This window comes from Mauremys mutica, chromosome 5, assembly GCF_020497125.1.
Source record: "Mauremys mutica isolate MM-2020 ecotype Southern chromosome 5, ASM2049712v1, whole genome shotgun sequence".
In the NCBI taxonomy this organism is placed as follows: domain Eukaryota; kingdom Metazoa; phylum Chordata; order Testudines; family Geoemydidae; genus Mauremys; species Mauremys mutica.
In genome coordinates this window covers 84,208,111-84,222,841 of record NC_059076.1, presented here as the reverse complement: position 1 = coordinate 84,222,841, position 14,731 = coordinate 84,208,111, and the positions used below count along the sequence as shown (strand labels likewise).

The 14,731-nt window shown below is 39.2% G+C and overlaps 1 protein-coding gene across 2 annotated transcripts in view; it reads left to right on the top strand.

Annotated features, from left to right (window-relative positions):
* The window catches only part of SORBS2 (sorbin and SH3 domain containing 2), a 204,882-nt gene that overhangs the window by 74,381 nt on the left and 115,770 nt on the right, over positions 1–14,731 (top strand). For both annotated transcript variants that reach the window (XM_045017975.1, XM_045017973.1), the window contains exons 3-5: positions 7,400–7,492; positions 11,318–11,344; positions 14,467–14,591. In XM_045017975.1, coding sequence (XP_044873910.1) covers positions 7,400–7,492; positions 11,318–11,344; positions 14,467–14,591 — 245 coding nt within the window. The remainder of the gene's footprint in view (positions 1–7,399; positions 7,493–11,317; positions 11,345–14,466; positions 14,592–14,731) is intronic.

Here is a 14,731-nt window from a genome sequence, read left to right as displayed (position 1 = left end):
TAGCACATATTTTAAGGGGCCATTCAAAGGAGAGTGGCCCTTTAACACCTTTCCAGTCATAGGACAAAAAAGAGGGGGATAGTGGGTCACAGACTGTTGTAATAAAACATAAATCCAGTGTCTCTGTTCAGTCCATGACTTTTGGTGTCTAGCAGAGTAATGAATTTAAGCTCCGAGGCTTATCTTTTGAAAGTGTTGTGAAGGTTTCCTTTGAGGTTGAGGACTGAGAAGTCAGATAGAGTGATCACTTTGTGACAGGTTTCAGAGTAGCAGCCGTGTTAGTCTGTATCCACAAAAAGAAATCCACAAATTTCTACAGCCCACTTCTTCGGATGCATAAATTTGTTAGTCTCTAAGGTGCCACAAGTACTCCTGTTCACTTTGTGACAAGTGTTCACCCACAGGTAATAGGGTGTTTTGGTCTTTTATCATTTTCTATGTGAGTTCATTCATTGTCTGGTTTCACCCACATAGTTGTTATTGGGGCATGTAGTGCACTGGATGAGGTACACCACCTGTTGTGATAGGTATGTGGATGTTGAAAGCTGTGTTGTGGGTAGGGTTGCCAGGTTTTTGACTGGAACACCCAGTTGAAAAGGGACCCTGGTGCCTCTGGTTAGCACCGCTGACCAGGCCATTAAAAGTCCAGTTGCGGTGCAATGTGGCTTATAGGCTTCCCTGCCAAGCTCTGCATGGCTCCCAGAAACAGCAGCATGTGTCTCCAGCCAATGGGAGCTGCAGAGCAGCGCCTACAGGTGGGAGCAGCACGCAGCGCCTTCCTGGCCACCCCTCCACCTGGGAGCCAGAGGGACAGGTCACCACTTCCGGGAGCTGCCTGTGGTAAGTGCTGCCCAGAGCCCGCACTCCTCACCCCCTCTTGCACTCAAACTCCCTACTGGAGCCCGTACCCCAACCCCCTGCTGCAGCCCAGAGCCCCTCCCACATTCTGAACCCCTCAGCCCCCCCCGCCCCCCGGCCGGAGTCCCCTTCTACACACTAAACCACTCATCCCTGGCCCCACTCCAGACCCCACACCCCAAGACGGAGCCCGCACCCCAACCCCCTGTACCAGCCCAGTGAAAATGGGCTAGTGAGCAAGGATGGGGCGAGTGAGCAATGGAGGGAGGAAGGATGGTGTGATTGAGGATGGGGCCTCGGACAAGGGGCAGGGCCTCAGGGAAGGGGTGGGGCAGGGGGGCAGGACAAGGGTTTTCGGTTTTCTCTAATAGAAAGTTAGCAATTCTGGTTGTGTGGGGTGCTGATCATTTTAGCAGTGGAAATATGTCTGCAGGTTTGGGGTCTGTTGTTCTGACAGGGTCTGCTCATGCTTTGAGTTGGTGTGTCCTGCTCTGAGGAGATCTTGCTTCTAATAATGAGCGTGGAGAAATTGAGGGATTGTTTGAAGGCCCGAAAGGGGGGACGGAGCGGGGGGGGTTCATGAAAGATTTCTTTCAGGTCAGGGTGAAATCTTTCCCTAAGAAAACAATGGCTGAACTGCTGTGGATTTACAGAGTGAATAAATGTACATATCGCATATTTCATAGCAGTATGCAAATGTTGATATTGTCTTTTGGCACAGATGGATAATGAATGGTCCAAGTTAATTTGCAAAAACAAATCCTTGGTGTCCACCCGTAAATATTTTAGTCATGAGTTTTACAGGGATAATATGCTTGGTAAATGCATCTAATTTTAAAATGATTGAACAAGTCAGCTGCTAGCAAATGAAGCACATAAAAAGCAGTCAGGGGAAGAGAGTACGCAATTCTGGAAGGCTGCAAAACATAGGTGCATTAACTTTATTAATGTAAGTCATCACATGATGTACCTCTTAGCAATTTATCCAATTTGTCTGGGAGACAAGAACAGAAATACTTGGTCCCTGTAGAGTCTCTGACTCGGCCATAAAATCACTTTTGGTTAAATGAAGGAAATTATATTATCTTGATCCTCTAAGTCAGCCCTCTTCCATAGAACTTAATATAATTATGATTTGTATTTTGGTAGGACCTAGGGACCAACTCAGAACAGGGCCCCATTTCACTAGGCACTGTACAAAGTAATAGACAGTGTCTACCCCAAAAAGCTCAAGATCTAAATAGACAAGACAAACCAAGGGGAGGAAAAGGGATGCAACATACAAGTAGAGGAACAGAGTGATGGCTGGCAAATGTCATGTTAGGGCCACTATTTTGGGGAGAGAAGGTTGGTGGGGTTAGGGTGTTTTTTCTTTTTAATTCTTTGGGTGGAGGATTAGCAAGGGAAGATTAGCTAAACAGAAAGGCAAAGGAAAGGAGGAGGGAGGCTTAGGAAGGGGAGAAGAGGGATCGAAGGAAGGAAGGAGGGGAGCACTCAGGGCAGGTAAAGTAAGACTGAGATGATGAAGAGACTGTGGGTGGGGGCTGGAACAAACAGTCAATGTCCAGAGCAAAAACTGGCAAAAACAGTCTAATAACATCATCAATATCCAACAGTTCCTTCTACAGAATCTGCTGCCATTGCTTCTGTGTCTGCTCCCACCAGCCATTGTTTCTCTGACCCTTGGCGGCTGGCTTCTGCCTAGAATTTCTTTCTTCCCACAGCCCATATGACTCAGGAAAGGGGGATGCAACATGGATCCTAGTGCTCCCAGAGGAAAGTGAGGGCCATCCTTGCACAGAGTTAGACAAGGGAGCAGAGGGGTGCCGCCAGCTATCTTTCACTCTCCTTTCTCCCATCCCCAAAGTTGTAATACCTATTAAAGCTGATTTTGTCTGCTCCTCTTTCAATGGGAGTGGCATGTGCAGAGGGTTTGCAAGAGCCTATGATAGCATCTCATCAAAATGGGATAGGATCTCATCCTGATCAGAGCTGAGCATGCTATTCAATGAATAGGTTATCCAGTTATGAATTACTACTTAATGTTTATGTTGTGTTAGTGCCTAGAAGACTAGTCAGAATCAGGGCTCATTATGTCGGTGTTGTAGAAGATATGATTGCTACACCCAATGGATTTATAAGAAAACAAGAGACATGAAGGACCGAGAAGATGGAAATTGTATATATAAATAAAAGATACGTGGGTATAATTTTATACACATATAAACATTTTAAATAGGTGTATATAAGTATCAGATATCCTCATTTGCCCCTCAACGTAGAAGTTAAGTAGTATGGGGGTTACAGCAGACATGGGTAATCAATCAATGAATTAAGCCTGTCTTCCTGTTTGTGAGTTAACTACAAAGAGACTTCTTCTCATCCCAAAGCATCTTTACAGATTTGGGAAGCAGTACAATATCACCATTCATTCCTGTCCATGGCTTGATCCTCTTTTAAGCCCAGCCAGATCATGTCTTTTTGTGTACAATGTCCCACCATTTAGTCAGTGGTCGGCCTCTAGGTCTGACTGACCTTTGTTGCATTTTCATTATTTTCTTTAGCATCCTATCATCTGTTTGTTTTCTACAGTGTCCCCACCATTGTAATCTTTTCCATTGCAGCCAATCCTGTACCGTGATTTCCCATCCTACTCTGCTTCTAACTTCATTTGTCTTCAACTCATTTCACATTCTATGTGCCATCTTTCAAAAAACTCTCATCTCTACCACCTCCAGGCTTCTGACGTTTGTTTCATCTAATGTAGCTGCTTTCAGTCCATACAATAAAACTGTTAGTACACTGGTTTGATAAATTTTCACTTTGGTACCAAACAAAGGATTTTATCAGTCCATAATTTCATCAATTCCTCTACAGTACTTGTAACTAAAGCACATCTCCTTTTAACCTCATTCTTGATGGAATTGTCGGCACTGATCAAGCTTCCTAGATACTCATAAGATTTTACTTGTTCTACAACTTCACTGCTGCTGCATTTCAGCACTTTTCCAAGATACAACCACTTTGTTCTCTTGGCATTTATTGTAAATCCAAGTTGACTACACCAGTGTTCCAAGGTTGTGAAGAGTATCATCATTAATTCAAATGTGGATGCCAATCACACAATGTCATCTGCATAAATTGAAAAGCATAACTCTAGATCACCCAATGTCACACCCTTCAACTTGTCTACCATTTTTAACATCCAATTTAAGAATATGATGAAAAGTGATGGTGATTCCACATACCATTTCTTACACCAAACTTTGACTTGTATCAGTTGCTTAATTTTCCACCAATTTCTGCAGAGACTTAGATTTTTAAAAATAAATTTGTAATTACGAATTATCCAACAAACACGAGCATTCCATAAGCAGAATTATTGGTGCATAAAATGTTTATGGATGTCTGGTGGAGCAGAGACGTGTGGGATGATGCAATATGAAATAAGTTTTGCAATGTAGGCGCGGTGGAGTAATGTAGGGCCTAGAAGATGAGAATGAGCTGTTTGATAGTTGTATAATTTGAAAGTCATACACAAGTAGCCTGTTCCCCCAGTCCTCACTCAGACAAAATTCCCATTGAATTCAGTCAGAGACCCTGAGCATGGAATGCAAGATTGTGTCTAAGATTAATAAAAGAAAAATATTTAAAAATCTAATATGATACAAATATGTAGAATATATATCTGTACTCTATTTTGATGTATTCAACATTAGTCAATATCTAGTTCAATGTTGCTTATGTATATATGCACAGTGTATTCCTATAAATAGATATCTGTGTTTATATAGATACATGTCATATACATACATTGTATATTGCAATGTATACATTTTCCGATTGATGATGGGATATGTAAGAGGCAATGTCAAACATATCATTAGATAATGGGCCAAATAGAGCCCTGCTATATAACTTCATTGATTCTGCCAAGGTTTTGTAGACAGAGATTTCTTTTCCAGATGTCTTGCTGATGGGTCATGACCATATGCTCAAGAGGTCTAACTGGTGGCCATATTTGGGGTCAGGAAGGAAATTTCCCCTGGGTCAGATTGGCAGAGACCCTGGGGTTTCACCCTCCTTTGCAGCATGGGGCATGAGTCACTTGCTGGTTTGAACAAGAGTAAATGATGGATTCTCTATAACCTGAAGTCTTTAAATCAAGATTTGAGGACTTCAGTAGCTCAGCCCCATGTTGTGTGCCTATTACAGGAGGGGGTGGGTGAGGTTCTGTGGCCCATGATGTACAGGAGGTTGGACTTGATGCTCATGATGGTCCATTCTGGCCTTAAATTCTATGAGTGTAAGTTCTACAAGGAATGTATTTGGGATAGTGTTTCTTGAAATTATAATAGTGAAATATTTGTTCAGAATGACATATTGTAATTATTTGCTGAGTTTACTTTGGCTTGGAGATGTAGTGGTGCAACCTGCCTCATTCTCGTACAGTGTCAGCAGCATTGTGTCTTTCCCCGAATGGCAGTCTACATCCCTGTTCCCCTTTTCCTGCTCTGAAACTAAATTAAAACATTTCTAGAAAAATAGAATAAAGCTTGTATTCCATTTGATTAGACAATGTGACAACACACATCAAAATCAAATACCAGACTATTGGCATTTACTAATCAAATAGAGTATTCTTTCAACATGATACTTGCAATACTTTCATATTAGAGAAAAATATACAATACAATGAAATAATAAGGACTTACTGTATTACTCTTTGAATTCTATGATCAGCAGTTGCAATGAGATCTGTCATCTCATGTTAGTCGAGGGGAAAGGACAAGAATGAGAAACGTTATAGTAAATTATGTCTCTGTCATATTTATGTCAGTAATTTCCAGCAAATGTGCAGGTGTGATGGCCATTTCCCTTTCTTTCAGATGCATAATACAAATTATTAATTCCAAGCAATACATTGTTTAGGATTATTCCACTTATTAGATGGCTGAAATCACTTGACCTTTTGCCTCATGTCTCAGAACTGGAGGTGATTTGATAGACTTAAACCTGAGGACAGCAACTCAGATATTTGTCAGCATCAGCTTAACACACATGCCACAAGGTTCAATGCCAATACACTCTGAAATTTCCATTGGAATGTCTGAGTCAGTTTACAGATACCTGGAGCATTAACCTTTTGACCTAGGTTAAAGATGCCCCTGTGGTTCAGCTCACACCTGATGTATATAATAATCTCAGATAGATAAATATCATTTATGTTTAAACATTATTGTCTATCACAGAGCTTTTCTGAAAATTGTAGGGTGGGATTCTCCAAGAGGCTTTAAGGCACCCAACTCCCAATTATTTTAAGTCTCATTGACTTTAGCTCCTTTGAAAATTTCAGCCAAAAAGAATAAGGTAAAGAATTTTAATATTAGCAAAGAGCAGAGAAAAAGCTGATTCTAACTAGAAGTGCTCAAGCAGAATATTTTCTGAACTGTTTTTGCAAATATGATAGAGAACGGTGATTGCCCCATAATGAAAGGTCCAATCCCATGACATGCTAACTGCTGCCAATAACAGTGATACAGTGCCAATGGGCACAGAATCTCCATACTGTTTCCAGCCCTCAGTCAGTAGGAGAGAAAGAAGAGGGGAATAAATGGAGAAGAAAAGGATGATCTGAGATTTTCCCCTAACACCTCAAGTGCTGAGGAGGGAGACAATTGTGTGTTCTGATTTCTTCACAGTGATCTTAGATCTGACCCAAACTTTTATTTTGTGTCATAGTAGAGAGAGCACCTTGCGTTAATCTCCACTTATTCTCCCAGGACATTACTGGGCTCCAGAGGCAAGAACATCAATCTTCCATTAAGAAGAGCTGCCAGAATGAGGAGTCTTTAAAAAGAAGAACAGGGATATAGTCTCCCTCCTCTTCCATACCTAGGAAAATATGAGCAATTTTTGTCACTTGTGTTTAAAATATCCTCTGTAGATCAAAAGTGCACTACAAAAACACTGTCATGCCATAAAACATAAGCCTGTCTTGTGAATATGCCTTTCTTGTGCCAACAATAAAATGGCTTTACAATGCTGATTATTGACAAGTATTATGCAGCTTTTAATCCATCATCTTGATTAACTATTTGTGCATTATTAGCTATACATAACGCTAAGATTTTGTCAATTTTTAGTAAAAGTTATGGGCAGGATGTGTGCAATAAACAATATATCACGGAAGCCTGAGCCCCTCAGCCACTCGTGGAGATCACATCAAATCACAGAATCCATGACCTCTCTGACCAACTCGTAGCCTTACTCCGCATAAGCAGCCCTTCTAGCACCAGAATGCACACATTGTCACAATGTATTATGTACTGAATACTTACCATATTAGATATCCTGAGCTCCAGGTAACCTACAGTGTATTCTGCTAATTTGTGGGTTTTAAAAACACACAACTATCAGCAGCAATTCCTAACTGCACATGTTTTTGATGTACGTTTGGCATGTCTCACACCATGTAATATGTTGCATGTGCTTGCTTCCTTTGTCTTGGGCCTGTGTCTATATCGTTTTGTGCTTCCAGATAGCGGTGGCTGTGCTCGCAAACGTGCTGCAATGTCTGTCACATTAACAGCTGTGAAGAGAGTTCAAAGTTCTCCAAACCTATTGGCTTCAGGTATAACTAACCAGTGGGATATCACCCTTGAACGGCTTTCTGTAACATTATATGTTTCTGTAGAATTAGTTTGCCAGAAGGGTAATCAAAATGGCTACTCCACTGGCAAGGTCTAATTTATATAGTTTTATGAAGCCAACATCTCTGAACGTATTTTGTTTCTGAAAATGTAATCTTACTTTTCATCTAGTTATATGTGGTGGTCATTGAAGGATAGGTGAAACCTCCTGGGAAATTTTGAAAAGCTGATTTAATTTAAAAAATAATAATCTTGCCTCTCTGACAAGTATTTTGGGTATTTTCCCTTTCTTCGTACCTGCCCAATCTTAGTCTCCTATTTTGTTAATAGGAGAACTTGCATGAAAACTGGGGTTTGTTTCTTAATATCTCAGTGGCTTCTGTGAAAGCTATAATTCTCTGCTCCCAGTGTTTCAACCAGTTTGAGACTATTGTGCTATCACAAATGGAAGATTATAATTTCAGTTATGAAATAAGTAATAGGAGCCAAATACTTTTATGAAACAAAAATCCTATTTTCAAGAGAATGTTTCTAGACATTTAAAAACAGAATAAAAACACAGAAAATATTCAATAGAGGCAAAACTATTTCTTAATTAGAGGACTATATTGAGAGCTAGTTTAAGGAAGTAAAACTTGAATGCATATCTGTTGACCATATTCAGTGGTGACTTAAATCACAGTGTAAATTACATGCTAGGTATAAATAGGGCAGAAAACCTATGTGATTACCTTGCACTAGTTTGGCATTCAGTGGCTGTTCCAAACAAGTGTAATACACAAAGGAGGCAGAAGAGTGAGGGAATGAGAGGTCTAAGATGAACCCTCAGCAAGACCCCCATTTTATTTACTCCAGTGTTCCATTGCATCATTGTGGTTATTCAACTAGAAAAAATTGTCAAAAACCTTGAGGGTAGAACTGTAAAGATTCTTCACAGAATGAGTGCACAATTTTTCACAACACCTAGGAGTTTATCATAATATATACTGATGAATAAATGGACACAAATCTGACATCAGGAATCATAACATTCAAAAACCAGTAGAAGAACACTTCAACCTCTCTCATCACTCAGTAACAGATTTAAAGGTGGCAATTTTGCAACAGCAAAGCTTCAAAAACAGACTCCAACGAGAAACTGCTGCGCTTGAATTAATATGCAAACTAGATACCATTAACTTGGGCTTGAATAGAGACTAGGAGTGGCTGGTTCATTACACATATTGAATCTATTTCCCCTTGTTAAGTATCCTCACACCTTCTTGTCAGCTGTCTAAAATGGGCCATCTTGATTATCACTACAAACATTTTTTTCTCCTGCTTATTATAGCTCATCTTAATTAATTAGCCTCTTACAGTTGGTATGGGTACTTCCACTTTTTCATATTCTGTGTGTGTGTGTGTGTGTATATATCTTACTATATGTTCCATTCTGTGCATCTGATGAAGTGGGCTGTACCCCACAAAAGCTTATGCCCAAATAAATTCGTTAGTCTCTAAGGTGCCACAAGTACTCCTGTTCTTTTTGATGTTTCAACAGATTTTCAAAAGTAGCTTCCACACTTTGTCACCAACGTGATACTACTATAGCAATTACAATATATCTCATCCTGAATGCAAACTAGCACATTCAATTGAAGAGTCTCCATCTGCACAGCTCTGGTTAAAGGGCTGTCAGAAAATGTAAACCTCTGTATTTAGAGATAAATACTAGGTTGGCCATAAAATTTCACTCCTGGCTGATACTTACTATGCTAACTGTGAGCCTGTCAGCTTTTCTGGTGTGTTTAAAATGCACAAAAAATAAAGAACAGTCATTTTTTACAATTCCAACACACAAACAGCTTTTGGTATTTTTAGCTTTATGTTTATAGATGGTCTAAATTGTGGACTAGCTCTAAAAATAAATACAAAATAGGAAAAGTTTATTTTTATAAATTTCACAAGAAGTCCAGATGTGAGCATCTAATCCACAAGGACAAGAATCTAACTGAAATGAGTGGGACTACTTCAAAATAAGATGGTACTCAGTGTGAATAAGGGTAGCAGAATTGGGCTTTTAGGGGGTTGTTTTGTGTGTATCCATTATAGACTTCAGAAAATGCATATTATTGGACTGATGTTTCAAAACACCTCTTGCAAAGTCAGTATGGTTTATCATGTAAACCTGCAAACTGAGACTTTAAAAGGTCTTGTTTACTGTACTTAATAGTCCATAAAGGTAGTGATGGTCCATAGTGCCAATTCTTACTTAGATAATTTTGGTTAGTGGATTATTAACCTAGTGGTTGGATTGTCGCACATGAAGAATCTGTATGAATTTTTTCCAAAGGAAAAAGAATTCCATACATGTGGATAACATTTTTCAAATTAGTCTCCTTTAGATCATCTAATAATCACATACCCAAACGTACCCCATGCCAATATATTGTATATGTGGACAGAATTTCTGTCTTTCTCTTTGCCAAATACTCTAGAGACATCCTGCAGTTTCCCACATTCTGGCACCATCCAAAAATCTCACATCACCCATGTATAGCCCCCTTGATTTTGAATGAAGCTTCTCCATACCCTCTTAAAGCAGTGTCATTTCTTCTGGTATCTAGATTTAATAAGACAAATTATAGAGTTTATTGAAAAACCAGGCAACAATATTGTTTGTTTTATTCCTTGTCTGATGTAGCAGTGATTTAAATAACCACAATGTAGTAATTGTCATAGCACAATATAATCCTTGATAAAATGTAATTTAATTGAGCAGTAAACATTGGTTACTTACAGTGCAATATTCAGAGGTGTGTGTGTATATATAGGTAACAGAGGGCAAGTTGTGAGTATATAATTTCAATAAAACAGTTAGTACCTATTATATAGATCTTTCCCAATTGTGCAAGATCAGAGGAAATTTATTAGAAACAATTTTTTTCTGTATAGTGTAAACTGGCTCTTCTGAGACTATAACAATTACTGTTGAGCTTCCTTAAATTAGATTAATTTCTACACATACAGTTACATCAACTCCTTTAAAATGGTCTATGAAATTATCTTAATTCAGTACAAAGAAGACTCGTCGATGCATTTAGAAAATATCCTCGCATATTGAAGCATAGGCAATTAAAGTTGTGGGGAAAAACGACTAATGATATATATAGATATAGCTTAAAATCAATTTCTCTATGACAAGGCTAGTTTGACTGTGGTGGAGGCTCACTGAGTGTGTGACCTCATGGCTAAATTCTCTTGGTAGCAGCAGCGGCTGCAGACTTTAAAAAGCACCACCACCACTATTATCCTTGAGTTTCCATTAGATTCTCTCAGATACCTTTATTTAATTAGCCCAGTACTCAGAATGATTCAATATTGTTAGGATCGGTGATTTTGATTATTAAGAAAATGGCTTCACCTGATAAGACAATATGGATCAAATTCTGACCAAGTTACACTGCACATCCCTAGTGATTTTGCTGGGCCAGAGTGGGTATAAATCGGTACAGAATTTGGCACCACATACACAGAACAATAACAAACACATCCATCAAAACATCACCCAACCTACTACAATTTGATCAAAATCGCTGTCTTTTTAAAAAATATATGTTCTTATCAAAGTATACTGTGAGCCTAGTTCTACAATCCTTGCATATCTTAAAATTTCCCCAAAGTCAATATGAGGTTTGAGTGTGCAAGGAATGTAGAACCAGACCCAGTGTCACAGGCAGCATACTGTTCCATCACCAAAAAGGCTAACAGAATTGCCTACAGTATTTTAATTTCCAGCAGACACTAACTTGCTATTTCTTTTTTAGGACCTGATTCTCAGTCTCCAGATTCAGGTAAATAAAACATTATTTTCTTTATGCGTAAGTGTACTGGTATTGTATATGTATGAATTATAGCAATCTTCCATTTATATAGCATCATGCATCCAAATGGATCCCAGTTCATCTTACAGGCCTTACTGATTTTTGCAAACTATCTCAGGTGAAACTTGAAACCGGGCAAATTAGTTGAAACAATAGTAAAGAATAAAATTGTCAGACACATAGAAAAACATAAACTCTTGAGCAATAGTCAACATGGTTTCTGTAAAGGGAAATCGTGTCTTACTAATCTATTAGAGTTCTTTGAAGGGGTCAACAAACATGTGGACAAGGGGGATCCGGTGGACATAGTGTACTTAGATTTCCAGAAAGCCTTTGACAAGGTCCCTCACCAAAGGCTCTTACGTAAATTAAGCTGTCATGGGATAAAAGGAAAGGTCCTTTCATGGATTGAGAACTGGTTAATGGACAGGGAACAAAGGGTAGGAATTAATGGTAAATTCTCAGAATGGAGAGGGGTGACTAGTGGTGTTTCCCAAGGGTCAGTCCTAGGACCAATCCTATTCAATTTATTCATAAATGATCTGGAGAAAGGGGTAAACAGTGAGGTGGCAAAGTTTGCAGATGATACTAAACTACTCAAGATAGTTAAGACCAAAGCAGATTGTGAAGAACTTCAAAAAGATCTCACAAAACTAAGTGATTGGGCAACAAAATGGCAAATGAAATTTAATGTGGATAAATGTAAAGTAATGCACATTGGAAAAAATAACCCCAACTATACATACAACATGATGGGGGCTAATTTAGCTACAACGAGTCAGGAAAAAGATCTTGGAGTTATCGTGGATAGTTCTCTGAAGATGTCCACGCAGTGTGCAGAGGCGGTCAAAAAAGCAAACAGGATGTTAGGAATCATTAAAAAGGGGATAGAGAATAAGACTGAGAATATATTATTGCCATTATATAAATCCATGGTACGCCCACATCTCGAATACTGTGTACAGATGTGGTCTCCTCACCTCAAAAAAGATATTCTAGCACTAGAAAAGGTTCAGAAAAGAGCAACTAAAATGATTAGGGGTTTAGAGAGGGTCCCATATGAGGAAAGATTAAAGAGGCTAGGACTCTTCAGTTTGGAAAAGAGAAGACTAAGGGGGGACATGATAGAGGTATATAAAATCATGAGTGATGTTGAGAAAGTGGATAAGGAAAAGTTATTTACTTATTCCCATAATACAAGAACTAGGGGTCACCAAATGAAATTAATAGGCAGCAGGTTTAAAACAAATAAAAGGAAGTTCTTCTTCACGCAGCGCACAGTCAACTTGTGGAACTCCTTACCTGAGGAGGTTGTGAAGGCTAGGACTATAACAATGTTTAAAAGGGGACTGGATAAATTCATGGTGGCTAAGTCCATAAATGGCTATTAGCCAGGATGGGTAAGAATGGTGTCCCTAGCCTCTGTTCGTCAGAGGATGGAGATGGATGGCAGGAGAGAGATCACTTGATCATTGCCTGTTAGGTTCACTCCCTCAGGGGCACCTGGCATTGGCCACTGTCGGTAGACAGATACTGGGCTAGATGGACCTTTGGTCTGACCCGGTACGGCCTTTCTTATGTTCTTATGTTCTTGTGACTGAGAACCTCCAGCAGACAACCACCTGTTCGAAGTGATGTCAAAGCTTCCAGGACAATTTTGTCCAACAGTTAGTTAGATATCATATATACCATACAGTCTCTTTTGTTCCTGTTTCTGTGGGATGTGTAATACAGAATGCTCACTAGTTAGTGCAGCCACCTCTAGACTGAAATGCAGCAATGGTTTAACAATGCATCACAACAGATCAGGACAGAAAGTGATAAATGTCTTATCAAACTGAAATTGTCGGGAAGGAATACAGGGAGGAATTTATCCAGAATACTGAGTCTAACACCTACTTTTAAAGAAAGTGCCACTACATCTTTAATAATTACAAGTGATTAAAACCTCAGGTTTAGGTCTCATCCAAAAGATAGCATTTCCAGCAGCACAGTAGTGTAATACAATAGTATTGGCTAAAAACTTACTCAGATAGAAGGATGCAACCTACTGATTCACCATCATGCATTTCAATAGCACTGAAGATTTCTTTTGAAGTCAACCATGCAAATACAGGGAATACATATCCCAATCATTACCCTGAGAACCATGCTTGCATATTGTATTCCTTTTCCCTACCCTTCATCTTATCTTCCAGTCTATCACATATTCAGGTCAGGAATGTGTCTTCATTTATATTTGGACAATAACTAGACTATGAGGAACAGAAATATGAGTATAGAGGGTTCTTCAATCTAAAAAGACAAAGGTATAATAACAGGATCCCATGACTAGCAGAGGCCCTGGGGGTTTATCACCTTCCTCTGCAGCGTGGGGCACGGGTCACTTGCTGGAAGATTCTCTGCACCTTGAAGTCTTTAAACCACAAGTTGAGGACTTCAGTAGCTCAGACATAGGTCAGAGGTTTGTTACAGGAGTGGGTGGGTGAGATTCTGTGGCCTGCATTGTGCAAGAGGTCAGACTAGAAGATCATAATGGTCCCTTCTGACCTTAAAGTCTATGAGTCTATGAGACTGGAAGTTGGAAGACAGATTCAGATTATAAATGAAGAACAGATTATTGGAACAATTGACCATCACTGGAACTCTTTTTAAATATAGATGAGATGTTTTTCTAAAAAGGAATTCTAGTTCAACCAAAGCTATTGGACTTGAAGCAAGAATGAATGGAAGTCCTATAGCCTGAGTTATGCAGGAGGTCAGACTAGATGGTCACAATGGTCCATTCTGGCCTTAAAATCTATATGTCTATGAATCCATGAATATCATAGGAGCTATCACAATATAAGTAAAATAGTAACAATACTGATCTAGGCTCATCTAGCTGACAAAAATCACAGTTTGAGAAGTTGTAGCTTCAGGCTTATCCATTTAACTCTCCTTTTGATGTATATATTGTCGATAGTAATTGTAGCTACTGACTAGAAAGTTGTAATTTCAACAGTTTGTTCAATAGGTAGATTTATTATGGTACCATGGATACATAGGGACTATTTACCAAAAATTTGTTTTGATTTTTTTCCTCACAAAAGCTTGGACATCTTACAATGATGGAAGTAGAGAGACATTGAATGGAGACGCTAGTAGTTCATCTCTTGCAGCAAAAGGCTTTAGAAGTGTCCGGCCAAACCTACAAGAAAAGAAGTCGCCAATTCAGGTAAACCTTCACACACACAGTTTCATCCTTTGGTATTAAGTATAAGTGTTAGCTTACGAGTGCATTATATGCAGTTGTGATACCCTATAGTGCATTATCCAGATGTGTTCCTGGTAGCACCTGCACCTTTTATTACGTGT